This window comes from Cyprinus carpio, chromosome B6 (assembly GCF_018340385.1).
Source record: "Cyprinus carpio isolate SPL01 chromosome B6, ASM1834038v1, whole genome shotgun sequence".
NCBI classification, from domain to species: Eukaryota; Metazoa; Chordata; class Actinopteri; order Cypriniformes; family Cyprinidae; genus Cyprinus; species Cyprinus carpio.
The window spans coordinates 21,343,259-21,367,282 of record NC_056602.1 but is presented as its reverse complement, the minus strand read 5'-3'; the positions used below and the strand labels follow the sequence as shown (position 1 = coordinate 21,367,282).

Sequence of the window (24,024 nt, the reverse complement as noted above, 5' to 3'; positions counted from 1 at the left end):
ATTAAGCTATATTAAGTAATACCATATTTTATTAGGGTGTTTTATATATTATTATATTGAAGATAATGCAGGCACGATAAGAGTTCATCATACTTGCAGATGAAGCCTCCACTCTCACACTTGCGATGGGCTTCAGTGTGCTCTGGGAACAGCAGTTCTGGACGATGGAGAACATCCACCAATACAGACAGCTCAGCCTGAACCAGAGGCCTCAACCGCTCTTCCAGTGCAGACACTATATCCTACATACACACACACACATACACACACACACACACACACACACAAACACAAGCAAAAGCACACATTTACCACACACCCTAACAAAGTAAGGCACTGAGGCAAAACAATTGAATGCCGGTTTAATGATAGGAACTATAAGAAAAAACAAGTGTTATCTTTGACATGACATATGCTCTCTTCTTTTTTTTCTTAACAAAAAAATATGATAGAAGACAATAGAAGAAAAAATTTGACAGCAGACATAATTTGACAAAACAAATGACAGACATACAGACAGATAGCAAGAGGGAGAGTGAGAAAAAATTATAATAATATAATTGTAGTAGTAGTAGTAGTAGTAGTAGTAGTAACATTCGGTTGTAACATATACAAATATAATATAGACACATTTGTTATGACACTGATTGCTAAGAAATATTTCCAGTGTATTTGGTTAATGCAGAGAAGAGAGGAAAAAAAGGATAAAAAAAATGAAGCAGAAGGATCACAAACAGTGATGTAAGGAATATAGTCTTTCAACAAATATAAGTAGATTATTAAATATTAGTGATGATGATGATGGTGATGATGATGATAGACAGGAGATACATTTCCTCACTTCCCGCATTGATTCGCTACAGGAGGCCTTTGTTCACCCCACTGATCTATAATATAGAACTGGATTGCTCATGACGTCATGAAAGTGAAGCCGCCGCGCCGCCATATTGGTAATCCCTAGTGTGCGTAAACGTTCTATTGAATTAATAGGAAACTGTATGATTTTAATGAGAAAACATCACCTAACAAGTCAGCGTTTATAAATCTGAAGTATTTCTGTACATTATTACAATGCAAACACCCTAGACATGTAAACGGTTATTTTTTTAAATGTCGGGAATTTCCCCTACTTATTAAAAACCTGCGTTCATTACAGTAGCGAACATCATGAACATGATAAACATCAGACGGACACGACCTCAACATATAAAACAAACGACAAAGGGCTCATTCTGAAATCTAAATTTATTCAGAGAAATAACTGACTATATACAGTACGGATTTAAAGACATAAAGCTTTATTTCCAAGATAGTAAGTTAAGCTTTTCATTTCATTATAGAGCAACATTAACAACATAATTGTATTATTCGTTGTAATATATTCAAATCCATTTCTGATACTAATACGTTCATGTTTAATAATTCCTGAATAATTATGTTCATAAAGAAATAGGCTATATTTTGTGCTGGATCGTTACCTGTGTCGTCAGTTAGCAGCAGACACACCCACCTAAACGGTTTAAATATATTGCTTATACTGCCCCAAAAGACCGTAAACACTGCAGATAACATCTGAAGTAAACATTAATTTACATACACATAACATAAAAACTAGTCCCGTTTGACTGATTTGCTTCGGGTGATTTTAGGACAGCGGTTTGAATGTGACTCAGTGGTGCTCTCTGCCGGTAGGGATTAGTAAGATGGCGGATCGAACACTTCCGGTGGCTTCACTGCCTGCTGGCAGTTTAGAACGCGATGAGCGATCCAGTCATATATAGATCAGTGGTTCACCCCCCGGAGCAGTGTGAGACACTTTTTATTATGGATGGGCGCTTTTTATTTCACTTCTTTTGGACTGATGCACTGCAACACCCGCTGAGTGGCATTAAACTTCTTGAAAGGTAGATGTGTGTTTTTATTTTTACTATGGCTGGATTCATCTGATAGAAGAAAGTCATATACACCTACGATGACTTGATAGATTCCAATAAGCTCAGCTCTACTGGTGTAGTGTTTTCCTCTGTTTCTGCCGATTCATCTCGTAGCCTGTGTTTTTTCTGCAGTTTAGGCATGATGTTACATGCATAAAAGTAATAGTCTATGAATCGTTTGAGGTTTTTGATGTTCTCCACAATTGCTGTGAAACCGTAAAAGAGACGAAGCGAAATAAATAGTTTATTTTATATATTTTATATATAATGATATGGGATTGTTTTGGTGTTTACAGTATTGACGCCGCCACCTTGAATCACATCCATAGTCACGCGAGAATCACGTTCAAAGCAACATCCTCCTCACGGCAGAGCCTCTTCAGCTCTCTTCTGAAACCTAGTGAGCTGCCTCGCTGCCTACCTAGGCAGCATCGTTCTAGAGCATCATCCTAACCATCACTGAACCTCAAGAGTAAATAATTTAGAATGCTCTACATAGGCAATAACATAGGCAAAGCCACAGAAACAGAACCTCTCCAAATCCAAATGATTTCAATAGAGGTAACTTGTTTTTAAAATAACTGCACAAATATGCTAATAAACATAAAACACATATTAAACACATATTTAAAGAATAGGCCTACTCTATTTTTAATGGATTATTAATACATTTTAGTATTAAAGGGGTCATATGATGTTGCTAAAAAGAACATTATTTTGTGTATTTGGTGTAATGAAATCGGGCTGTGCGATATGGACAAAACCTATCACGATTTCTTAGATTTTTTTGCGATTTCGATTTTAATCACGATTTTGACACACTCAGACATGCTTTACAGTCATAAATACATTCAGTAGGAATTTGAAACATATTTCCAAAAGAAAACCAATTAGAGCTTCATCAAAAAGTTGTAACATGTCTCTAGAACAGGTATAAGTCAAAATAATCACTAAGTAAAGATGTTACAAAATGTCTAGACATATGGCAAAAAAAAAAAAAAAAAAAAAATCCTGTGTCCAGGGATTTTTTTTTTTCTTTTTTTCCATGCATTGGTCATAGAGCTCATTGTAGCGGTGCCTCAGGTGTTGAAATATATTTGATATACATTATACAGGTTCACACGTACTCCATCTGCGGTGTGTATATAGTATGTGCATGCAGTGCAGAAGCAGCAGCGAGAATAATGCTCAAGCGCGAATCTCTCCACTCGCATGCAGATTTCCTTTGCTCTGTCACAAAACCAGACGTGCGTGCTCAGATACACGCTGCTCTCGCCCGGAGAGAGTGTGCGCACTTAAAACATGTCTCCTCTCGCTCAAACTGCGTCCTGTGCACTCACAACTCTCTCTATGCTCATGTGCTGGACATTAAAGTGTAACTAAACCCTAAACCAACTTTTTTTAGTTAATGATCTGTAAGAATGGGGCTTTATTAGTGCTGTTCATTGATTCGAGTAACTTTTTTGACATTTGAGTATAAAGTGTTTTAATTCTACAATATATGGTGTAAAAACGTCTGAGTGCTGCCCTCTTCAGGATGAACGGTGGCTACTGCAGTTGATTTTTCCTATGGGATGTTTGGGGTGGTACGTGACGTAAGCGGTGGCAGGTGACGTATGTAGTTTCCAGCTCACCACACCCTTGGTACGAGCTACCACGCCCTTGGCAGTATAAAACCATCTTGTTCCGTCAAAATCACTGTAGCGGCTGCTTCACTAACATCGTTGGATGCCGATCGCGATGCGGGAGCTAAGACCGCAGTTTGAGCCAGCGACTCGAATTGATATGGCTCAGGCCCTGGCCCTGCGTCCACAGACACCTCGACATCCTCCACTTCAGGGGAAGGTGGGGGAGAAAAGTCCTCTACTTCAAATGAACGCTCTGTTGCAAAGCTACTTGCGTCACTACAGTCACTCTCCATTTTAGCTGTCAATTAATCCGTTACTGCGGGTCTCAGGTTCACGCCCCACCCGCTCAGCCCCGCCCTCGGTTCGTCCCCTCTATCTCCGCTGTGCTCTGCCCACTTTTCAGCATTTTTCAAATATTGCCAGTGGGTGGAGTCAGGCTCTGACCAGGGGTTTAGTTACCCTTTAATTATTTTCACACCTTTCTATTTCTAACCTTTTCTGTTCACATCTTTCGCATCTTTTTCCGCGTGCAGTGTGAACGCTCTGATCCGTTAACATGGGCTCGGAAAAAATACGCATCACAGACAGTGTGTGAACCTGGAGTTACGTAGGCATATGCCCAGTCTGTTCTGTTCTAGCGCTCCATTTAGGCGCGCTGCATTCTGATTTGATTGGATAACATACTGTGGGAGGTCAGGTCTGAGGAAAATCGTGCTATAAAGCGATTTAGATTAATCGCACAGCCCTATAATGAAATGTATTTATGCAGTTAAAGGTTCAACAAACAAATTATTTTCCACATACTGTACATTAATGTTTCTCCTCTATGCCTCGCCTTTCTGAAACACGTCGCTTTTTACAAAGCTAGCTCATTGGTCTAAAAAGCGAGGAGTGCTCTGATTGGCCAGCTATCCAGTGCTTTGTGATTGGCCGAATACGGATGTTATGCCCCTTGCCATACTGTGATGTGTGTCCCGGTCAGAACACCGGCACGACAAGACAAAAACAATAAAACCCATTACAAACCAGCCATTTGTTGCATCTAGTGGGGACATAATTACGGATTATAATGAATAAAGCCGCAGTCACACTAGACTTTGAGCATGCAAAATTTGTTGAGACGCTGCAACTGTCGTGATATGACGTCATGCTCTGCAGCGTCTTTTTCAAAACTTAAATTCAACACATAAACAAAAATAATACACCTAAAATGTAAAAACATACTATCTAGTCCACTTTCCTGCAGCGCTGCAGTTTTAAATTGATATTCGGGGCGTGTTTAAGTGAGGCATTTTAGGAGGGAGTGGACGAGTCTTAACTTTTATAAAGAATATCTCTTTGGGTTTGAGACTTTAGTCTTTGCAACTTTAGGGATCTTATATATTCATGAACAGCTTGTAATACTCCAAAGAGAAAGGAAATTTGAAATCGCATCATATGACCCCTTTAAATTAAATGTTTATTTTTATCAATAATCAATTACCTCACTGCCATGCATTCTGGAACTATATTCTTCATTAAAGACACATGCGATACTGCCTTAGAATTTGGCTAATATGATGCCGTTTCTGTGGGGAGCTCATTAGGTTTTGAAAACAGAGCCAATATCACTCACTCACCTGAAGTCTTTCAATAATGTTGCGGTAGTCTCGGGAAGTGGTCATAACAGAATCTCTTCGGGTGGCGTTACGGACGGACTGTCTCCAGCTCAGGGCTGTTTTCTGCACTATGTTGTTGGACTTCATGAACAGATTATTCACCTGACAGTCCAGATCAACAGGAATGGCAATGGCTCTGCCTTTGGCTGCACAATAATATTGGCACACACATTCAGGGTTATGCATTTACGCATGGAAAACCAGCAAGGAGCTTCAATACATACATATTTTTATCAAAATCCTTAAAAAAAAAAACATTTATTATTTTTTCTATTCCATTAGGTGCCACTAATGGAGCAGAGAACTTTGATTCAAAAAGGTTGAGAACTACTTTTGTAGAAACTTTTTTATCACAAATTTTGAGATTATAATGTTATACAATACAATTATACAACTGAAGCTAATATTATGAAAGTTAAAAACAGCTGGTGGAAATGATGCTCTTACCCACGTCACTCAGCACTTTGATGCAAGCTTCCACATTGCCCTTCTGACTTGGGAGCAGCCAATTGCAGTGATACACACGGAAAACTGCCTGCAGCAGCTGCACAAACACTGGCTGCCGTGTCTGAGACAGAGAGAGATGTCACATCTACTGATGGTCTGAAGGATGCTGTACTGGTGTACTGGGCTGCTGGAAGACACTGTGTGTTACCTGCAAACTTGTGCTCTGGTCTGAGAACGGCGAGCTGAAGAAGGTGGTGACGATGCTCATGATGGTCTCAGTAACGTAGCGCTCCAGGACTGTGTCAGCGTGCTTACGCTCACTTGTGTTATTGCACACCTATGGGAAGCCATGCTGAATGTATGAACATCAAGACCATATTGTGAGTATATCTGTGAGTTTGTTTTGTCTTACTCTGCAGATGTCCACCAGAAAATCATCAAAAAGTTTCCACATGTGATTGCTGGTGTAGATCTCCTTCATCTCAACCTCTGTATCCACATAGCAGTGATTCAGGAAGTTCACGTAGGCCATCTTCACCTACATATGAAGTATTATATTCACATAATCAAAATCTGCATACAATGACTTTTTAGCAAAAAGTAAATTTAAAAGTATTTTACACATTCATCAGACACTTTTGGGCTTTATTCCCTTGGTGCACATACATCTGGTATGCAGTCCTCGTGAGTGACCACACGTACAATATCATCGAGGGGGAGCAGGGAGTTGCATTTGATCTCAGTGTAGACGTTCTTCCCTTCAGTGCAAACAGCCAGCAATTCCACTAAGTGAATATGATACCTGCAAGAGTCAGTGAGACCAAATCTAATTCCTATAATGGCAAACATTTAACAGGAAAAAGCTCAAAGAACATACACTTACAAACTTTGTATGATTTTGTAAAACATAGATTACAAATGCTACTTCCACCTCAGTGTAATATGACATATAATGACACATATAAGAAAAAATATAATGTAATTGTATATATTGAATAATATAATTTTACTACATAAAATGCTAATTATTTATATTATGTTACTTTACAGTTTATTATATTCTATTTGTATTTTTGTAGTATTTGCATTTTAAAAATAGCATTTACATGTAAAAGTATTAATAGAGTGGAGACAGGGCCAATAAACCTCTATACCTGAGTGCACTGCTCTCATCAAGTCGTTCCCTCTCAAGGCGCATCATTTGAACCAATGATTGAAAAGATGCCCGGTCATTATAGAACACCAGCACATCCTCCCCCGCTGTCACCAACTAAATACACATAAATAATATCAATAGAAACAGTCTTTACTAGTCTGAAGAAAATAGGGCAGAAAAGTAGCAATCTGGGGCTTGTAGTTAAATACACTAATTGTTTGTCTGGCCTACAGACCTCAGCCATGACAATGTCTTGGCATTTCTTGATGAACTTGTTCTCAGCCTTGACGATGGTCTGGAGGAACTTGAGGTAGTGGACACTGCGTCCATGCGTCTCGATGCAGTGCACAAAGTGCTGCACTACCCGCTCGTTAATCTCGCTACACAACTGGAAATTATTCATGAAAATATGCTGCATGGTCACCGCCTCTAGAATCTAAAAACAGAAAGCCAGGGACAGAGGATTTAACAATCAAGAGTTGAAATGCAAAGATAAAAATGTGCGTTTATGTATTTTAGTTTATTTCATCTATTTATGCAGGAACAATGCACAACAAAAGTGTTGTGCCAGAGTTAGCTATAAAGCTAATTTGCATCTGCAGTCCCTGTGCAGGATGTTGTTACAAAATTCTATATTCAGTCACAAACTATACAATACATACAACACATACAATATCACATCATACTCCATTAAATGAAAAAGTCAAGTCAATGATCACATATTTGATTTTCCTTAAGCCATACTTTGTGTAGTTTTAAAAATACTAAATGTTGTATACTTTCTAATAGAAACAGTTATTAAATTCCACCTTCCTGCTGTTTAAGAGGTGGTGGTGCAAGATCATGAAATAGTTTGTACATCAAACACAGCAAAAAATAAAAAAATTGTCAAACGTCAATAATTTATAATTTTTATAATATTGCAGTTATGATAACTCCTTGGCTTTTTAGCTAAAATTTTCACAGCTTGTTTATAAATAGTATCTAATGGTTTTAATGTAGTTATACTTGTATGGGAACAAGCACAGTAAGATAAATTAGGGAGGATCGTTGTATGCATAAAGAGTTTAGCAGCAGCCACAGGTAATTGGTGCCTAATATTCCTGAAGATCATCAAGCTTGTTCTAGTACTTTTAGAGACCTTTTAAATATGTTTTTTGTTTTTAGTTTAAGTTAGAATCCATAATCATACCCAAATATTTAAAATGCTCAACGATATTAATTACCTCTCCTTTAACTAAAATATCTGGACAACGCTCATCCAATAGTTGTACTCATTAAGAGTAAGGCAAGAATGACATGCAACAGTAAGTTTGATAGCAGTTTGTTCTTTTGTCTTAGCATAATTATAAACAACTGTATCATCTGCATACATCTGAACCTGGACCTCTGGACAAACTGTAGGCAGATCATTAATGAATAAGCTGAACAAAATTGGTCCAAGAATCGACCTTTGTGAGACTCCAATATTACAGTCAAGAAAGGGTGAGCATGCATCATTAATTCTTGTACACTGTTTTCTTAAATTGAAGTATGACTCCATCCATGTTAATGTATTAGTAGAAAAATTAAACCTTGATGATTTAGATAAAAGAACATTATGAGTAACAGTATCAAAAGCCTTTTTAAAATCAAGGGAGACAACACCAACAACAACTCCCCTATCAAGACTGGATTTAATTAGTTCAGCGAAATATCAGTTCGCTGTCTCCGTAGAGTGATGTACTCTAAATCCAAACTGCATACAATGTAATGGAAAATGACCAAGATTTAAATGCTATACTAACTGATTGCAAACTAACTTTTCAATTACTTTAGAAACAGCTGGTATAATACTGATATGTCTATAGTTAGTTACATTAACAGGATCACCAGTCTTAAACATAGGTGCTATTACTGCTGAGTTCCAGGCACTTGGAAAATGACATTGTTTTATTGATAAATTAACCAGATTAGTTATATGTGTACTAAGAACATTTGCATACACTTTAACAAATACAGAATCACTATCAAAAACATCTCGATCTAGATCTCTTAAGCTGGTTTAAAAATTTTATTATATAGGACTCAAGATACTTCGGAAATATTAAAAATAGTAAGATCATGATTTGGTAATATAATATCCTTGCTTCTCACAGTTTATATGGTTTAAAATTTTTTTAATACACTATATCTTTATTGAATTATTATTTTTCTTTCGTACTTCTCTACTATTCCCCTTTGTATAATTTATATGGTCAAAAAAATTTTGAATGTTCTGCTATCATGAGCTAACCCTGATTTAAGCACTATTTTTAAAGCATAATCCCTTTGTCTCATTAACTTCCATAATTGTTCATTTAGGCAAGGCAAATTCTGCTTCTTTCTAGAAAAGTAAAATTTTTACTAAATGCACCCTTAATCCTATTATTTGTTACCATTAAACACTCAGAGGCAGCTTTTAACTTATCTGTAGACAGAATCTCATTCCAATCTAGTTTGTTAATTTTCTTACCACTAATATAAGATTATGATCTGATAGCCCTGTTAATAAATTTATTGACTTCGTTATTCTTTCTGGTTTGTTGCTAAATATTAAATCAATTTGAGTTTCAGATGATGAGGTGATTCTAGTGGGGCCCTGAATTAACGTACGAGGTCAAAATTACTTACTATCTCCTGAAGCTTTTTCCTATTTGACTTCTCATTCCAATTTATATTAAAGTCTCCACTCAAAATTAACTCTTTATTTTGATCAAACCCCTTCAAAAGATTTCTTAGATGATCATAGAACATACTACTTGATGAAGGATGTCTATATATGCCCACTACAGTAAATTTCATACATGGAGATAAAACAATTGTTACAGCAATATATTCTATATCCACTAAAGTACTGAATTCAACTGAACTGCTGTATTGATGCTCTCACCCCAGGGTTGAGGAACAGGTTAATGTGTTTGTGTAGAAGTGCCTGGTTCTGTTGATTTCCAGCACAAAAGTTCTGAAGGAACTGATGAGCTAAAGTCATAATTTCTTGCATCTGAACATCCTCCCCCTAAAATGTAACAAACACAAATGTAGATACATAAATCAGTGATGAACATTAACCTATTCAGTTACGCAAAGGCTCACACACACCTTCTCATAAGGGATCTGCAACAGTTCCAGGACCACACTGTGAGCGCCCATGTTCCTGAGGAGCCGCTGCTGCTGTTTCTTATTCTTCTTGCCAGAGATTCCCTCCAAAACACACAATTTGCTCAACCTCAGAAGGATCTACACACACAGATTTAACAACAAACATAATATATACTTCACAGAACATCCTACTTGCTTGTCAAAGCCTACAAACTCCATAAAACATAAACACACTCCACCTCCTTCACGACTCTGTAATTTGTGCTGCTGGTACTCTCCACTTTGGGTTTGTCTGATCTGCTTGAGTTGATGACACCCTGTTAGAGCAGAAAAAGACATCATAATAATATAATATATAATATCCAATCATAATAAAATTCACTAGTTTTCTGAAAAGAGCGATTATGTTGCTTCTTAGCGTTTCAGAGGTTTTTTAAAAAGTTAACTACGGACAAATAATAACAAGAGCTCATCCAGACCTTGTGGTGTGCATCATTGGCAACCTCTCCAGCATCCAGCCCTGAGTCTGACCCCTGTCTCTTATAGACCCACAGCTCTGATTTCTCTACTATAGACCTCAGCTGGTCCAAATCTGACTTGATCTGCTTGTAATTTTCCACATCCTGACTAGTCACCAGGAGCTGAACCTAAAATAAATAAAATGCCATATGTGAACATGACACTATACAAGTGCCAAAATATAAAAAGAACCAATATATGATATGAAATATATGGTAAAAGATTCATAAATACATGTGTATATGAACACAAGTGTCATCAATTATTACTCAGTATTGCATCATCCAAGTGGATGCTGCACACTGGTGGTGGGTGAGGAGAGATTGTAAAACGCGGTAATACATAGTAAAGCACTATATAAATGCCTCATTCATTCATTAAAAAGTATTTTCACAAAGTCTTTTTTTTTATTTTGTCATCAATAAGACAATTACTTAAAATTATTACAAATATGTAAATGTTTTTTCAATTAATACAATTATTACAATTTTAAAATAATAAACCACAATAACCCAAACACAATCTAAATTAGATTAATAATATCATTTAATTTTAAATATAATGCTTTTAATTGACTAAAATTGACATGACAGAACAATTTGGTCCAACTTTGTATTAGTTGAGCTTAACTACTATGTGCTTACATCTAAAAATAAGTACAATGTACTTATTGTGTTTATATTACAAAATACTTTTGCTGCTATTAAGGTGGGATATGGGTAAAGTTAGGGACAAGTTTGGTGGTATGGGTAGGTTTAAGGGTTGGTTAAGGTGTAAGGGATGGGTCAACAGTGTAATTATAAATGTAATCACAGAAATATCATTACAGATATTTTTTTAAATATAAGTGCAATGTAAAATGTATGTACACAATAGATGCATTGTATTAAATTATTAATTTAAATGTAAGTACATAATAGTTAAGGGCACCTAATATAAAACAAAAGACAAAATCTACTACAAAACAAAAAAATACTGTGTAAAACTGAATACCGACAAGGATGAATTAATGAATGGATGAATGAATGAATACCTGCTTAAAGGCCTGTAAGACCTCCTGCCGCTGGCTGAAGTGTCGGAAGAGGAGGTGAAGGGCTCGTGACACCAGTGGAGGATAGTCATGCATGGTCAGGTGCAGTAAGACCCTCAGAAACGTCCGGCCACCATGATCATCAAGATCTAGTGGGGTGTTTTCTTCACTAGATAGACAAACACACACAGATTCACACACATACGGCACACAAACATAGGACAAATTATCAAAGAGCACAACCTTCTTACCTTCCTCCAAAAATCCCCTCCGCTTGCTCTTCAATGTGTTCAAAGTCCAGCGCTCCTAACAAAGGCAGTGGTTATTCAGACAACATTTACCCATACCAGCTTATACTGACACAAACACACACTTGCTCATTTCACCTTGAACACTGGCAGGAGAGTCCTGGTTTACAGACGGCTCTGTTTGAGAGATGCTCTCATCAAACTCTGTTTTAAAGATACAGAGCAGGCAGGAGATCCTGTAGTCCAACCGGACATTTAGAATGAACTAAATAAAAATGAGACAGTCAGTAAAGATTTTTTAACACAACATGTTTGGCATATCCTGGGCATTCAGGCCATGAATTTCTCAAACAATGATTTAAACACAACATTACAATCCAATTACAGGCTAGGATGTGTTTTAACACCTGTAGGATCTCAATGATCTTGAGTTTGGTGTCCATCACCAGTATGTCTTGTTTCTGAGGTTCACTCTGGGATTTGACTTCATCTCTGTTGGGAGGGTTGTGGTTGGTGGCTGGCAGGAATCCCCCACCCCTCAACACCACCTGTGTCATCAGCTCTCCCACCCCATGGATGGACCGCATCACATTACTTCCTACAGAGATGGTCAGAAAAAGATTTGTTGCAATTGTTGCAAATTGCGCCACAAGGATACATTTTCTATGTGTATTTATGACACAGAATAGCGCACACTGCCTGCGTTCAGCTCATATTCTCCAAAATGGCGTGGTGATGCGGAGAGACACAGGTGAGATGAATTGTTGAATAAAGTGGTTATTTTTGTTTTCTTCGCATACAAAAGGTATTCTTGTCACTTCATAACGTTACAGTTGAACCACTGATGGCAGATGGACTATTCCGACGATACTTTTCATACTTTTCAGGACCTTGACTGTGTATTTTACTTGGCAATCTATGGGACAGTCTCAAGCCTCCTGGTTTTCATCCAAAATATCTTAAATTGTGTTCCGAAGACGAACAAAGCTTTTATGGATTTGGAACGACGTGGGGGTAAGTGATTAATGACAAAATTTGTATGTGTTTTTTTTTTTTCAAATAAATGAAATGATACTCTAAAGAAGAAACTTAAACTACCAGCAGATGGAGGTAAATGTATTTATGAGTCAATTTGTTCAAACGGCTGTTTTATTCGGGAATGAAGTAAATGGCTCTCTCTGTGAATGGGCTACTGAATCATTGGTTCACCCAATTCGTTGCACTCTTGTTCTTCGTGACAAAAACAGCACTTGTGTGATATTCCTCTCGCTGCTTGTGTGATATCACTTATCATGTGATAAAATATAAGTTAAAAACTCATACGGAGCATTTTTTTTGCCCCAATATTTTGGGTTTTTGGTGATTTTTTGGATTTGTTGTCATTTATTTTTTTTGTTGAAAGTTATTTGTATGATGTTTGAGATGTGATATGGGTTTGAGGGCGGGGCCAGTGCGTTAACTGCGTTAAAATATTTTAATCACGTTTTTTTTTTATAACTAATTAATTAACATGTTAAACTGACAACCCTAATTATTAAATTTTTATAAATACATATTTTCCTTTTTTTATACTATTTTAAAATTTCTGAAAAAACAATATTTAAGTAACATGTTTGACTTGAATAAATCAATTAAGATGTTGTTACCACCTGAAGGACATTTTTGGGTAAATGTTTTCTTTAGAGTCCATAGCTAGTGGTGTTTCTGACCTTTGCTACTGTCTCCAGGCAGTTTGATGGGGAAGGGAGTGCTGATATGGACACAGTCCAGGATGGCCAGCAGGATTTTGGTCAACCTTAGCAGGTCACTGAAGTTATAGAAACCAAAATAGATAAGGTTCCTCGCCAGGTTAACAACCTATAGAACAGACAGTGGAAAATTGAAAAGAGTCCTGAAAAAATGTTTTAAAAAGCAAAGCTTACATTACATTTTTAATTGTGCAAGACAAATATTGGTGGTTTCTTTACAATATAGTGCAATCTATAATGAGCCTAATGTGAACATAATAGTGAATAAGATGCAAGGACGTAACTTTCATGAGGTGACACACCTCAAAAGTGAGCTTGTTTTTCTCCTTGTCTGCAAACGGGAAACTCTGGCACACAACATCTCGCAGGTAATTCTCCACAAACTCCATCGTCTGAGAGAAGCGCTCCTTCACCTCATCACGTGATGTCCCATCGTTATCATAACTGGTCAGAAACAGAAAAATGATTGGCTAATGAGGAGACCACTCACTAAAAGGGCTTTTCACTGTTTGCTGTTTCTAAAATGAACCACTTACTCATCAATGGCAATTTGTGAAGGGATTTCAGACCACAGCCGAGCATATTTGACAGGGGTAACCTGCTCCTGAGGGTCACGGTCTACATGCATGTGCAGCATCATGCGGCAGAATGAGGCTCTGAGGTCAAAGGGCAAGTCTTCATCTGACATGCAGCGCAGGATCAGATCCACATCCAGTTGTGCTGATATCTTGTTAATGGCAAGGTACTGCCGATCCAGACACATCCGTGCAAACAAGTTCAGCTGATACCTGACAGAAAGATGTTATTATTACATTTCTGCATCATTTTCCTCACACTGCACTAAGTCTAGGTGTGTGTGCATACCTGTAATAATTGATAACGTCCTGGTCCTCTGTGTGTCCATCTTTGGCGTCCTGTGCAAGCTCTCTGATGCTCTTACTCTTCATCTCTCCTCTACTGTCCTTCCAGAACAACCACACCTCTTCCTCATCCTCCTCTTCCTCCTCCGCACTCTCACCGAGCACTGTTCCTGCCACCTCAAACCGTGATAACACAAGCCTGACACACAAACATAACACATTGACTCAATAATACACTCACAGATGTCCAGACATGGGTTTACTATTTTTAACTCTTCATGCATTTCATCACACTTTCTGGCTTGAATCAGTGGTGATAGGATGTTTTCATTTTCCCTCAATCATGTCAACTGCCTTTTTCTATATTGAGCTTGCTGAATTATATTAATTATATATATATTTATTTATTTTTAACTGTTCTGCTACACTACCTTTCAAAAGTTTGCAGTCAGTAAGATTTTTCAATGTTTCTATTTTTTATACAAGTAATTTTATTCAGTATATATTTTAAAATGTCATTATTTTTATTTTATTTTTAATTTCTATTTAAATTAAATTTAATTACATTTTAAATTTATTCCTGTGATGGAAAAGCTGAATTCTCTGCAGTCATTGCTCCAGTTGTCAGTGTCACATGATCCTACAAATATCTTTCTAATATACTGATTTGCTCTTCAAAAAACATTTCTTTTTATTAATAAACATTGAAATCAGTTGTGTAGCTGTTAAATAAAAGTATTAAAAAAAAAATCACACTCCAAATGGTAGTGTACTGTATATTGTTCTAAATATGTACATAGCATAATAGTCAGTGTACTTGGTTTCGATGAGGATGTCTGCATTGGCTGGGTCCAGCACAGCATTACAGATGAGTTCTTGAGTGACAGGGATGGATTTATTCATAGACACACACAAATCTGACAAGTAGTCCAGAAATCTAAAGAAACATGGACAAAGAAAACTTAATCATTCAGGATAACAAACTTAGTCAGATCATTCAATTATCGAAAAACAACTTACTACACTTCTACTGTTCTAAACTCTTACTTAACACATATATTTTGCAGCATCTCTGTACTAGTTTGTACTTAAGACGAATCACTTTTATTCTAACATTTGTCTTTTGTTTGTTGCTTTAGATGAAAGGGTCTGCTAAATGAATAAATGTAAATGACCAAGAATATTTATGCAGATATATTTTCACACACCTGGGCTCTCTGTTCTTGCGGACCAGGCTGACGAAGGTGTCTATCTCAGCTGCAGTGATGTGTTTCTCTAAAAGCTTCCTGTTGTTGTGCAGCAGGGCTGTAATAGTGTCTTCAGCAAGCACATCATATCCTATCTGCTTTTGCATGAAGCGGAACTGCTTTGCTATGTACTCCTAGAGAAAAAAAGTCAGAAAATGAGAGAATATTGCACATAGTGCATGTAGTATAAGGGGTTGTAGTACCAATAGCATTACAAATGGTTTGCATTGCTTTTATTTTAGTAGTTTAGTTTACCTGATTTTTGCGATAGTCCTGTTGTGAGTGACGTAGGACTCTGTAGCATAGCCGACAGATGTGACGAAAGGGTGCGTGACGTTGGTCTGCAAGCTCTTCCAGACGCAACATAGGGCCATCCCCACTATCAGTGAATGGGGCCTGCAGCAGCTTGAATATCTGGTCAATCGCAGCAGAAGAAAAATTTACATGTAATTTAAATGTTAGTGAGATGTTTTAAAACAAACCTAAGATGTGATATAGTAAGTGCCTGTTTGAGTATGTTCTGCTCTCTCATGAGTTTCTGCCGCTCTCTGTTAGGTTTGTTGACTGTGATCTCCAGCACATCCTGAGCATTGCTGGGAATGTCCACCACAAAATACACCAGATCCTCCAGCAGCTTTGTCACTGACTTGTGTAAAAGAGTGATGGTGAGATGAATGTTTTTGTAAGTGTGAGAAGATTTAAACAATTAGCATAAAAATGGATTGCTTAAAAACATATTAAAAGGCAGAAATGGATGAAAATCAAAGAATAACGGAAATAAATCACAGGTGAACCAATGTTGGATGGATAGATTGGTGAGAGGACGAAAGAAATGTTGACAACTGGACAGATGAATGAACAGGCAAATGGTGGAAGGAAGGTCAGATGGACAGGTAGATGGGTGGATTTATAGATGGACAGATGAGTGAATGAAAGGCCAAAGCAAGGAAATAAGAAAGGAGAAAAAAGGAAAAATGAGAGATGTATGTGTAGATGGATGAAAAAACAAAAAGTACAAAAGAAGTAAAGAAAGACGGGAATATGGATGTAAAAAAGGTCAAATGGATGGATAAATCAAAAGATGGATAAATGGTCAAAGACAGGATGGAAGGACAAATACAGAGACAGATAACAGGATAGGATAGGTGGACAAATGGATAGATGGATGGAAAGAAGAAAGAACCGAAGGAAGGAAGGACAGATGAATGGATAGATGAATGAAAAGATTGATGGATGGATGGATAAATAAATGGATAGACGGATGATGAATTAAGGAAGAGAACAGATTTGGAGATGGATGGATGGAAAATGGCCAAATGGATGGATGAATGAAAAGATGAATAAATAGTTTAAAAGAAAGTGTGAAAGGATGACAGATGGATTGATGAATAAATTGATGACTGGATGGTTGAAGCAAAATAGACAAATTGACAGAGATGGATAGATGATGGATGGATGGAAAGATAATGGATGGATTAATAAAAAATTTGATGAAGAAATGAAGAAATGATAGAAGGGCAGACAGACTGATGGATCATAATGTGTGAGTGGATGGCTGAAGGAAAGACAAAGAGCCAGACAAACAAATGGACGGCTGGATGGATGAATGGAAGGACAGATGGATAGATGGATGTACACATGGATGAATAGATGGATGTAACCTCTACCTCCTCTCATTCTGGGTGATGGTGCCCTTCTCCAGTTTGGCTGCAATGGAAGCTAAGACTTTACTAGCATCATTAGCAAAATCCAAATCGCGAACCTCAGCTGGAGAAACCGGCACTATAGCAAAAGCCTCTTTATCTTCCTTCAGAGGGGACGTTCCTATCTGAGACACAAATGTAGAGTGGAGAAGACACACTTCAGAGGATCCATAACCCAAAGCAACAGTCATACACAGAGAGAAACTCACTCACTCTGAGCATGACCGGTTTCTCTTCCTCTTTATCTATTGGCTGGTTGGTGCTGTGAACCCATGTATTGGTGCAGAGATGCCTGAGCCTCACATATGAGTTTCTGACAAGCGCAATCCGAAATACAGCATGGTTAATATATATGTACTTAATCAGAAGTCACAAGAAGTCACAATCGCATTGTACCTTGGCACAAGTGAGTCTCCTCCTCTCAGGGTAGTGGGGTCAAGCTCAAAGATTGACGATATGTCATTGCCATCAGGAACGGACACCAGCGTGTACATAACCTTGTCCTGAGGGTTGCGTGCACGTGCTCGCATCACTTCCTGCTCTGAATCCAACTGCGATAGAAACATTTGATCAATGGCTCAATGTCATTGCCTGCATTAGCTGATGTTCTTAATGCTATTTAGATAGAAACATTTTGTTGTTTGTTCATGTGTGTTTGTGTGTGAACTCTTATTCCAGGTAACATATCAGTCTAACCTCTGCAGCGAGGTAATGGCCGGTGGCCAGATGTTTGAACCTAAAGAGACTGTTCCAGTAGCCGGCTCCACCTCTGCAGGGATCATGCTGAACCACCTGAAAAGCATCCAAACATCTGTTTAGGTTCCCAAGCCGATAAAATCCCACTCGCAACTTAACAAAGTTAAATCCTAAACTTACCTCAACCTCCCAGAGTGCTTTGCTACTAGTGGCGGATGTTGCAGACTGGCGCCCAGTGGTACGCAAAAAGACATACTGCTTTTTTCTGTGGTCGTCGCATGTCAGAAACTTCTCCTGCTCTGCATGGAACAGCCTCACCACATCACCCTGATAAAACATATTTCATTAAAAGGCCATAAATATTACTTCTAGTCAAATATATGCCTTAAAAACTAATTGTGCAGTGTGGATGTGTACAAAACATACTCCTTTCAAGACAACCTCCTGGTTGTCGCTCCATTTCATGAAGAGAACAATTTTCCAACTGGTGGTGCAGTTCACTGAATTCACCTGAGAGAGAAAAATATAATGGAATAGAGCAGTGGTTCTCAACCTCAGCCTATGGAGCCTAAGCAGACATCCAAAGATAATTAAAATAGCATAAAACGATCATTAAAATAAACTAAAATAAATAAATTCAAGAGATTTCCTTTTTTTAAATCACCACGTCAACATTTTTTTTTCAGTATGCACTATGTATACTGTGCAGAAGTAATAAAAGCTACAATTTAAAAAAAAAACTTAACCCAGACTGCCAAGATTTAAGACATTTTTGTCCAAAATTGCAAAATATTCATTTTACTTTTTAGATAACTGGATTACTGACAAAACTCATTCAAAACATGCAATGGATTGATGTGATGCAGCTATGCAGTACAAACTGTACAGTATGCAATACACTAGTATCTTTGTTAACATAGCCATGTGTGTGTATGTGTATTTTACTTCATTGCATCCTGGATTATCGACAAGCTGATGGGTACTGGCATGAAGCGGCTGTCCAGCATTGACAGGGTTTAACACAACCTTATCTCCAATGACCACCTGAAAAACACATTAACACACACAGAACTGCCCAATGAATCAAATTAATAATCAAGATTACAGTGGCTATTTTGCAGAGATTGATGATATACTCACATTGTCTCCAATAGAGCGGAGCTTATAGAAGGGTTGGATGTAGAACCATGAGCCTTCATTCCCTGCAGCGTCCAAGGTTACACGCATGGCGTTCTTCTCAAGAAGAGCCGGTAAACGCTTATTTACCGTCAGATACTTATTACTCTTCAAATGAAGAAGCTGCAAATGTGAGAGATGGGTAAATAGTCTGAATTTCTACACATTAAATGTTCTGTATTACACAGGCAATTTAAATATTATCTAAAGTAATACTTGTGCTCATGTGTTTGTGAAGGATTTACCTGGATGACATTGCCATACTGAATGACTGTTCCTAAAAGCTTTTTGTTCTCCGATTCATTTTGTTTCTTTTCTAAATCAGCAGCATGCTAAAAAAAATATAATGTGAGAAATAAAAGAATCAGAGAAAAATGTAAAAGTTGTGATCTTGCAGGCCAGGCTCAAACCTGTATTTCCCACATAAACACCAGAAACCCACGTAAGCATGTCTATAACTCTTCAGAACATCTGAAGAAGCTTCAGAGAAGTTGATAAATATACTGAACTTGCTGAACCATCCCCCCAAAAAGAGGCTGTTGTGTAGTAAACAAACTTTGCTCTCTTTAATGATGTCTTGGAACATTGTTCAGATGGCCCACAGAGCATTCTTCACAATCTGTTTCATTTACAAGCAAATCTTTTTTACTTGTCGGCAACTTTTCTTCATTCTGTGTTTATATAAGGCCATGAGCAGAGTGAACCAACTGCAGGCTGAAGCCATGAAGTCTAGGAGGTTGGCTAATTTAGCCAAGCAATCACATAAATAACTTACATCAACTTGATAATTATCCAACTGAATTAAGCATGATTTGTTTTTGTAAGCATGGTAGGCAACTAATATAATAAATGTGTATTGATTTAAATGAGGATATTGAAGAATTTTGTAAAGGAATGTTTTACATTCTTGGATGAACTTGTTTTTGATGCAACCATAATCTACTAAATACAAATTATTCTTTTTCTTTGTGCAGAAGTTTTTGTTTTTTTGTTGTTCTTTTGTTTGTGTATGATGTTTGGTGGGTTAGGATGAATTGTCAGCCTCTGCTGGTGGATGGATGACGATGAATCTTTCTCCATTGATAAAACACATAAATCAAAACTATTTAATGTTTACCATTCCTGTTCTTGGAAATGAATTTTTATTTTTCCATGTTTGTTGCCTTTAAAGGTTTTTTTTATTTTTGACCTCACAAATTCCTAAGCAAAATGTCATAACTAAATCTTGAGACGGACTCCAAAAAAACTACTGTCTGCTGACATATTCTGGACTTCTCCAATAATTTAGCCTGCTTAAAACCCACCCCATTCTTACAAACGACTACAAAGTCACATTCAGTTGAACCGTCTCCATCTAGTCAAAAACTGATGGACAGAACCAAGTCCCCACCCAACATTTTTTTCTATTTATTTGGATGTGCATCACAATATCGAAGAAAACATCTGTCACTGCCACCAATTAATTTTGAACTTAACATTGTATTCTCAGGATGATTGTTACTAATGAGTTTGGGACTCTGTATGTTCAAGGGTTGCCATCAGACAATCATTTGAGGTGTGGATACTAATTCTAGACCAGCATTATGGGCAGTGTTATTCTGAAGTAGCGAGTGGAATTCCCTATATTAATATTAACAAACAGCTCACGCTTAGGGAAAGACTAAGCTTCACACTCACATGGAGTTTGTTGAGCAGAACAGTCTCTGTGGTGCTGTTTCCACCAGGTTTGGCAGCTTTCCAGAACTGTTTCTGTGCAGAGTATCTGTTCATGGGACACAGTCTGAACAGACAGTCTACAGAGAGAGAGAGAAAGAGAAAGAGGGAACATACATTTCATCCCAGCACAGACAAACACCTCACATACACACATTCACTGTATTTCAGACACACATAGCTTTCAAAATCTGCTGATGAGGACGACAAGGTGATCATAAATAGTAAGGATGGAAATCAGTATGAAAATCCATATGTAAACTCTGTGTCTGTGTGGTTTGAGTGTACATGTATATATCTGTTAAAAAAGGACTAGCCTATCAGATGCAAAAAAACCTTCTAACATTTTCAACAGAGCTTAATTGAAAAAATAAGCGTAAATTCAGAAGGATGTAACATGACTGAAAACACACACTGACATTTTTTTCAAAAGTGATAAGAAAAGAGCTACAGGCATAAAAGTGGAAATGCACTTCTTCTTTCCAGGAGAACTCCAGTCTTACCAAATAAGGAGAGAGGGGGAGTCAAAGATAGACAGACTGACAGAGAGAGAGAAAGAGAGAGAGAATCTGGTCACTGTTTCCAGTTTCTGCAGATTGGGCTGATAAAACACCAAAAAGCTCTGGGGTCATAAGAGGAATGTAGAACACGCTCTCACATAAAAACAACAGTGTTTAGGAGTGTCTGATTACAAAAAAAGCTGCTACAATGCCCACAATGTTAATACAATGGTGTTATGGGTGGTTGTCAGGGTGTTGCTTACTGGTACTGGTTAAGTTAAAAGATTCCCACACCAAGCCACTATGACATAGCTCAGGTACCTCCTTCAATGTTGCCAGAAGCCAATCTTCAATTTGAAATGAATGCTTACCAAAACAAAAGAAATATATTCATAAAATAACAACAATAGAAAACAAACCATCACATGCTTCCATTTTGCTTTGGTGTGTGTTTATATTTGAAGGAAATTGTACGCATTCCTCTCTACTGGGGCCCACTGACTAACAGACAATTATCTCTCTTTCTGTCCCTCCCTTCATCACAGACTCAAGCACATTGTGCAGGGTTTATTTATCAGGAGGGTTGAGTTATTTAGAAACAGATCATTGTTAAAGGTATAGTTCCTTAAGTTATTCGAAACAGAAAATCAGAAAATAATTTATTATTAAATAAATTACATTTGAAAATATATATAAAAAAATTAAGTTTAAATATTTTAAATTATAATAACATTTCACAGTATTACTGTTTTTTTCCTGTTTTAAATGCAGCCTAACGAGCATATTAAAATAAAAATCATACTGACCCCAAATTGCACTTCAATATTTCATGATGTGAGGTTTTTATATAAACAATATGTAACTATTTGTATATAACTCAGTATAAAATTTAAGAGAATTTCTTCAATTTCTGTCTTTTCCTAAAAAAAAAAAAATATTAACCTTATTTTTCCCATAAGAGCAGGTGCAGCAAAACAGCTTGTCGCTTGATAGTGCAAACTGGAGAGTCTTACCATATTATTTTAATGTATTATCTTAATTATGAACACGCTGGTTTGTAGTGCAAACAGTTTTACCGTTTACTGCACTTTGTTATTCTTCTCGTTATTTCCCTACAGCTAATGAACCGGAAGTCTCGCCCATTCACAGAAAACAGCTTGCTCATTGAAAAATAAGGTGGATAGCTTCAGAGGACTTGGAATAAAGTGTAAAATCTTCTACTTTGATCATTTTAGTTTAGTGTTGTATGGAAAAAAGCAGCGTGAACTTCCTTCAAAACAAAAGTCCCACAGAAGAAAATCATGTATGTTTTAAGCAACTTGAAGATGCGTAATTTATGACAGGATTTTCATTATGGGACAAACTATTCCTTTAAAGGAACACTCCGACTTTTTGGGACTTTAGCTTATTCACAGTATCCCCCAGAGTTAGATAAGTCCATACATACCTTTTTCATTTCTGTGCGTTCTGTAAGTGTTATTTGACGCACCCACCGCTAGCCTAGCTTAGCACAAAGACTGGATGTGAATGGATAATGCTAGCATAGTAATCCCAATAAGTGACAAAATAATGCAAACATTTTTCCTATTTACATGTTGTGATCTGTATAGTCACAGCGTGTACAAATAACAAGGCTATATGAGACAGAGACCATTTTAATCGTATAAATACTGGGAACTATATTCTCACTAGGCGTAGGAGCACAGCTTACGTTACTTGGGCAGAGTGATTAGCGCAGCACCCGAGACGCGCCGTGGTGAGGAGCAGAGAGCTCAGAGTTGGAGTAATAGAGTGAGCAATTACTAGATAGTACATTTATAGTGTACAGTCATGGGTGTTCGCTGTATTGTAAAGAGCTGCGACAATAAACAGGGGAGACTAGGTAATACTATGATGTTTCATAGAATTCCAACCAAAAACGCTGACCTGATGAATCGATGGCTACTTGTTCTGGGTATAGTTCCAAACACACCTGTAAACACCATCACGAAGTATTTCGTTTGCTCTGAACATTTTACTGTAGACGACTATTTTGAAAAAATGCAAGTTGCAACACGGACCATGAAACGTGTGTTAAAGGATACATCCATCCCATCGATAATAAAGACAGGACAAATTGGATCACCTGTTGCTGCGGTAAGTGTTCCGTTATGTTTTGAGATGACTAACATTAGCCATACTGTAACAGTGCCATGCTAATGTAATATAACCTTAGTAGTGACACTATTACGTGAATATGGGTTATGTTTTTAGATTTTTTTGTTATTATTATGTTTTAGTGTGCAATGTTTATCGCTCAATAACAAATGAGCGGCGCTAAATGTAACTCTCAGGACTAATACATTCAACTTGCTAATGAATTGGAGGGGGGTGGGCAGTTTTCTTTTTTGAGAAAATGTTTGTGAAATAGTAGGCTAACGTTACTGTCTGTGGGTTCATTGTGCAAAAACTATTTGCCTTTTGCTATTACTTTCCCCATATTCTTGGCTATTGTAATGCAATTATCTAACATTACTGTATTATATGCTGTTGAATATATTTGGTCAGCTGTAATAAATTGCATTTCAAATATATCAATTCCTGTAATAATTCTTTATACATTTTCTGTGATAATTATTAATCAGGATGAGATGAGTGTTCT

General features: G+C 37.2%; 1 protein-coding gene across 2 annotated transcripts in view; it reads right to left on the bottom strand.

Annotated features, from left to right (window-relative positions):
* The window catches only part of LOC109091563 (inositol 1,4,5-trisphosphate receptor type 1-like), a 43,383-nt gene that overhangs the window by 13,602 nt on the left and 5,757 nt on the right, over nt 1–24,024 (bottom strand). For both annotated transcript variants that reach the window (XM_042726216.1, XM_042726217.1), the window contains exons 4-37: nt 20,848–20,963; nt 19,416–19,502; nt 19,135–19,293; nt 18,940–19,038; nt 18,421–18,504; nt 18,175–18,321; nt 17,995–18,090; nt 17,695–17,849; nt 17,512–17,611; nt 17,263–17,423; nt 16,101–16,242; nt 15,851–16,009; nt 15,557–15,729; nt 15,166–15,285; nt 14,353–14,547; nt 14,025–14,276; nt 13,791–13,932; nt 13,450–13,597; nt 12,148–12,338; nt 11,879–12,005; nt 11,744–11,798; nt 11,496–11,661; nt 10,423–10,590; nt 10,183–10,260; nt 9,944–10,081; nt 9,735–9,860; nt 7,059–7,259; nt 6,822–6,937; nt 6,334–6,469; nt 6,080–6,205; nt 5,876–6,004; nt 5,668–5,788; nt 5,182–5,366; nt 94–242 (exon numbers count right to left, since the gene is read on the bottom strand). In XM_042726216.1, the coding sequence (XP_042582150.1) occupies nt 94–242; nt 5,182–5,366; nt 5,668–5,788; nt 5,876–6,004; nt 6,080–6,205; nt 6,334–6,469; nt 6,822–6,937; nt 7,059–7,259; nt 9,735–9,860; nt 9,944–10,081; nt 10,183–10,260; nt 10,423–10,590; nt 11,496–11,661; nt 11,744–11,798; nt 11,879–12,005; nt 12,148–12,338; nt 13,450–13,597; nt 13,791–13,932; nt 14,025–14,276; nt 14,353–14,547; nt 15,166–15,285; nt 15,557–15,729; nt 15,851–16,009; nt 16,101–16,242; nt 17,263–17,423; nt 17,512–17,611; nt 17,695–17,849; nt 17,995–18,090; nt 18,175–18,321; nt 18,421–18,504; nt 18,940–19,038; nt 19,135–19,293; nt 19,416–19,502; nt 20,848–20,963 (4,747 nt within the window). The remainder of the gene's footprint in view (nt 1–93; nt 243–5,181; nt 5,367–5,667; nt 5,789–5,875; nt 6,005–6,079; nt 6,206–6,333; nt 6,470–6,821; nt 6,938–7,058; nt 7,260–9,734; nt 9,861–9,943; nt 10,082–10,182; nt 10,261–10,422; nt 10,591–11,495; nt 11,662–11,743; nt 11,799–11,878; nt 12,006–12,147; nt 12,339–13,449; nt 13,598–13,790; nt 13,933–14,024; nt 14,277–14,352; nt 14,548–15,165; nt 15,286–15,556; nt 15,730–15,850; nt 16,010–16,100; nt 16,243–17,262; nt 17,424–17,511; nt 17,612–17,694; nt 17,850–17,994; nt 18,091–18,174; nt 18,322–18,420; nt 18,505–18,939; nt 19,039–19,134; nt 19,294–19,415; nt 19,503–20,847; nt 20,964–24,024) is intronic.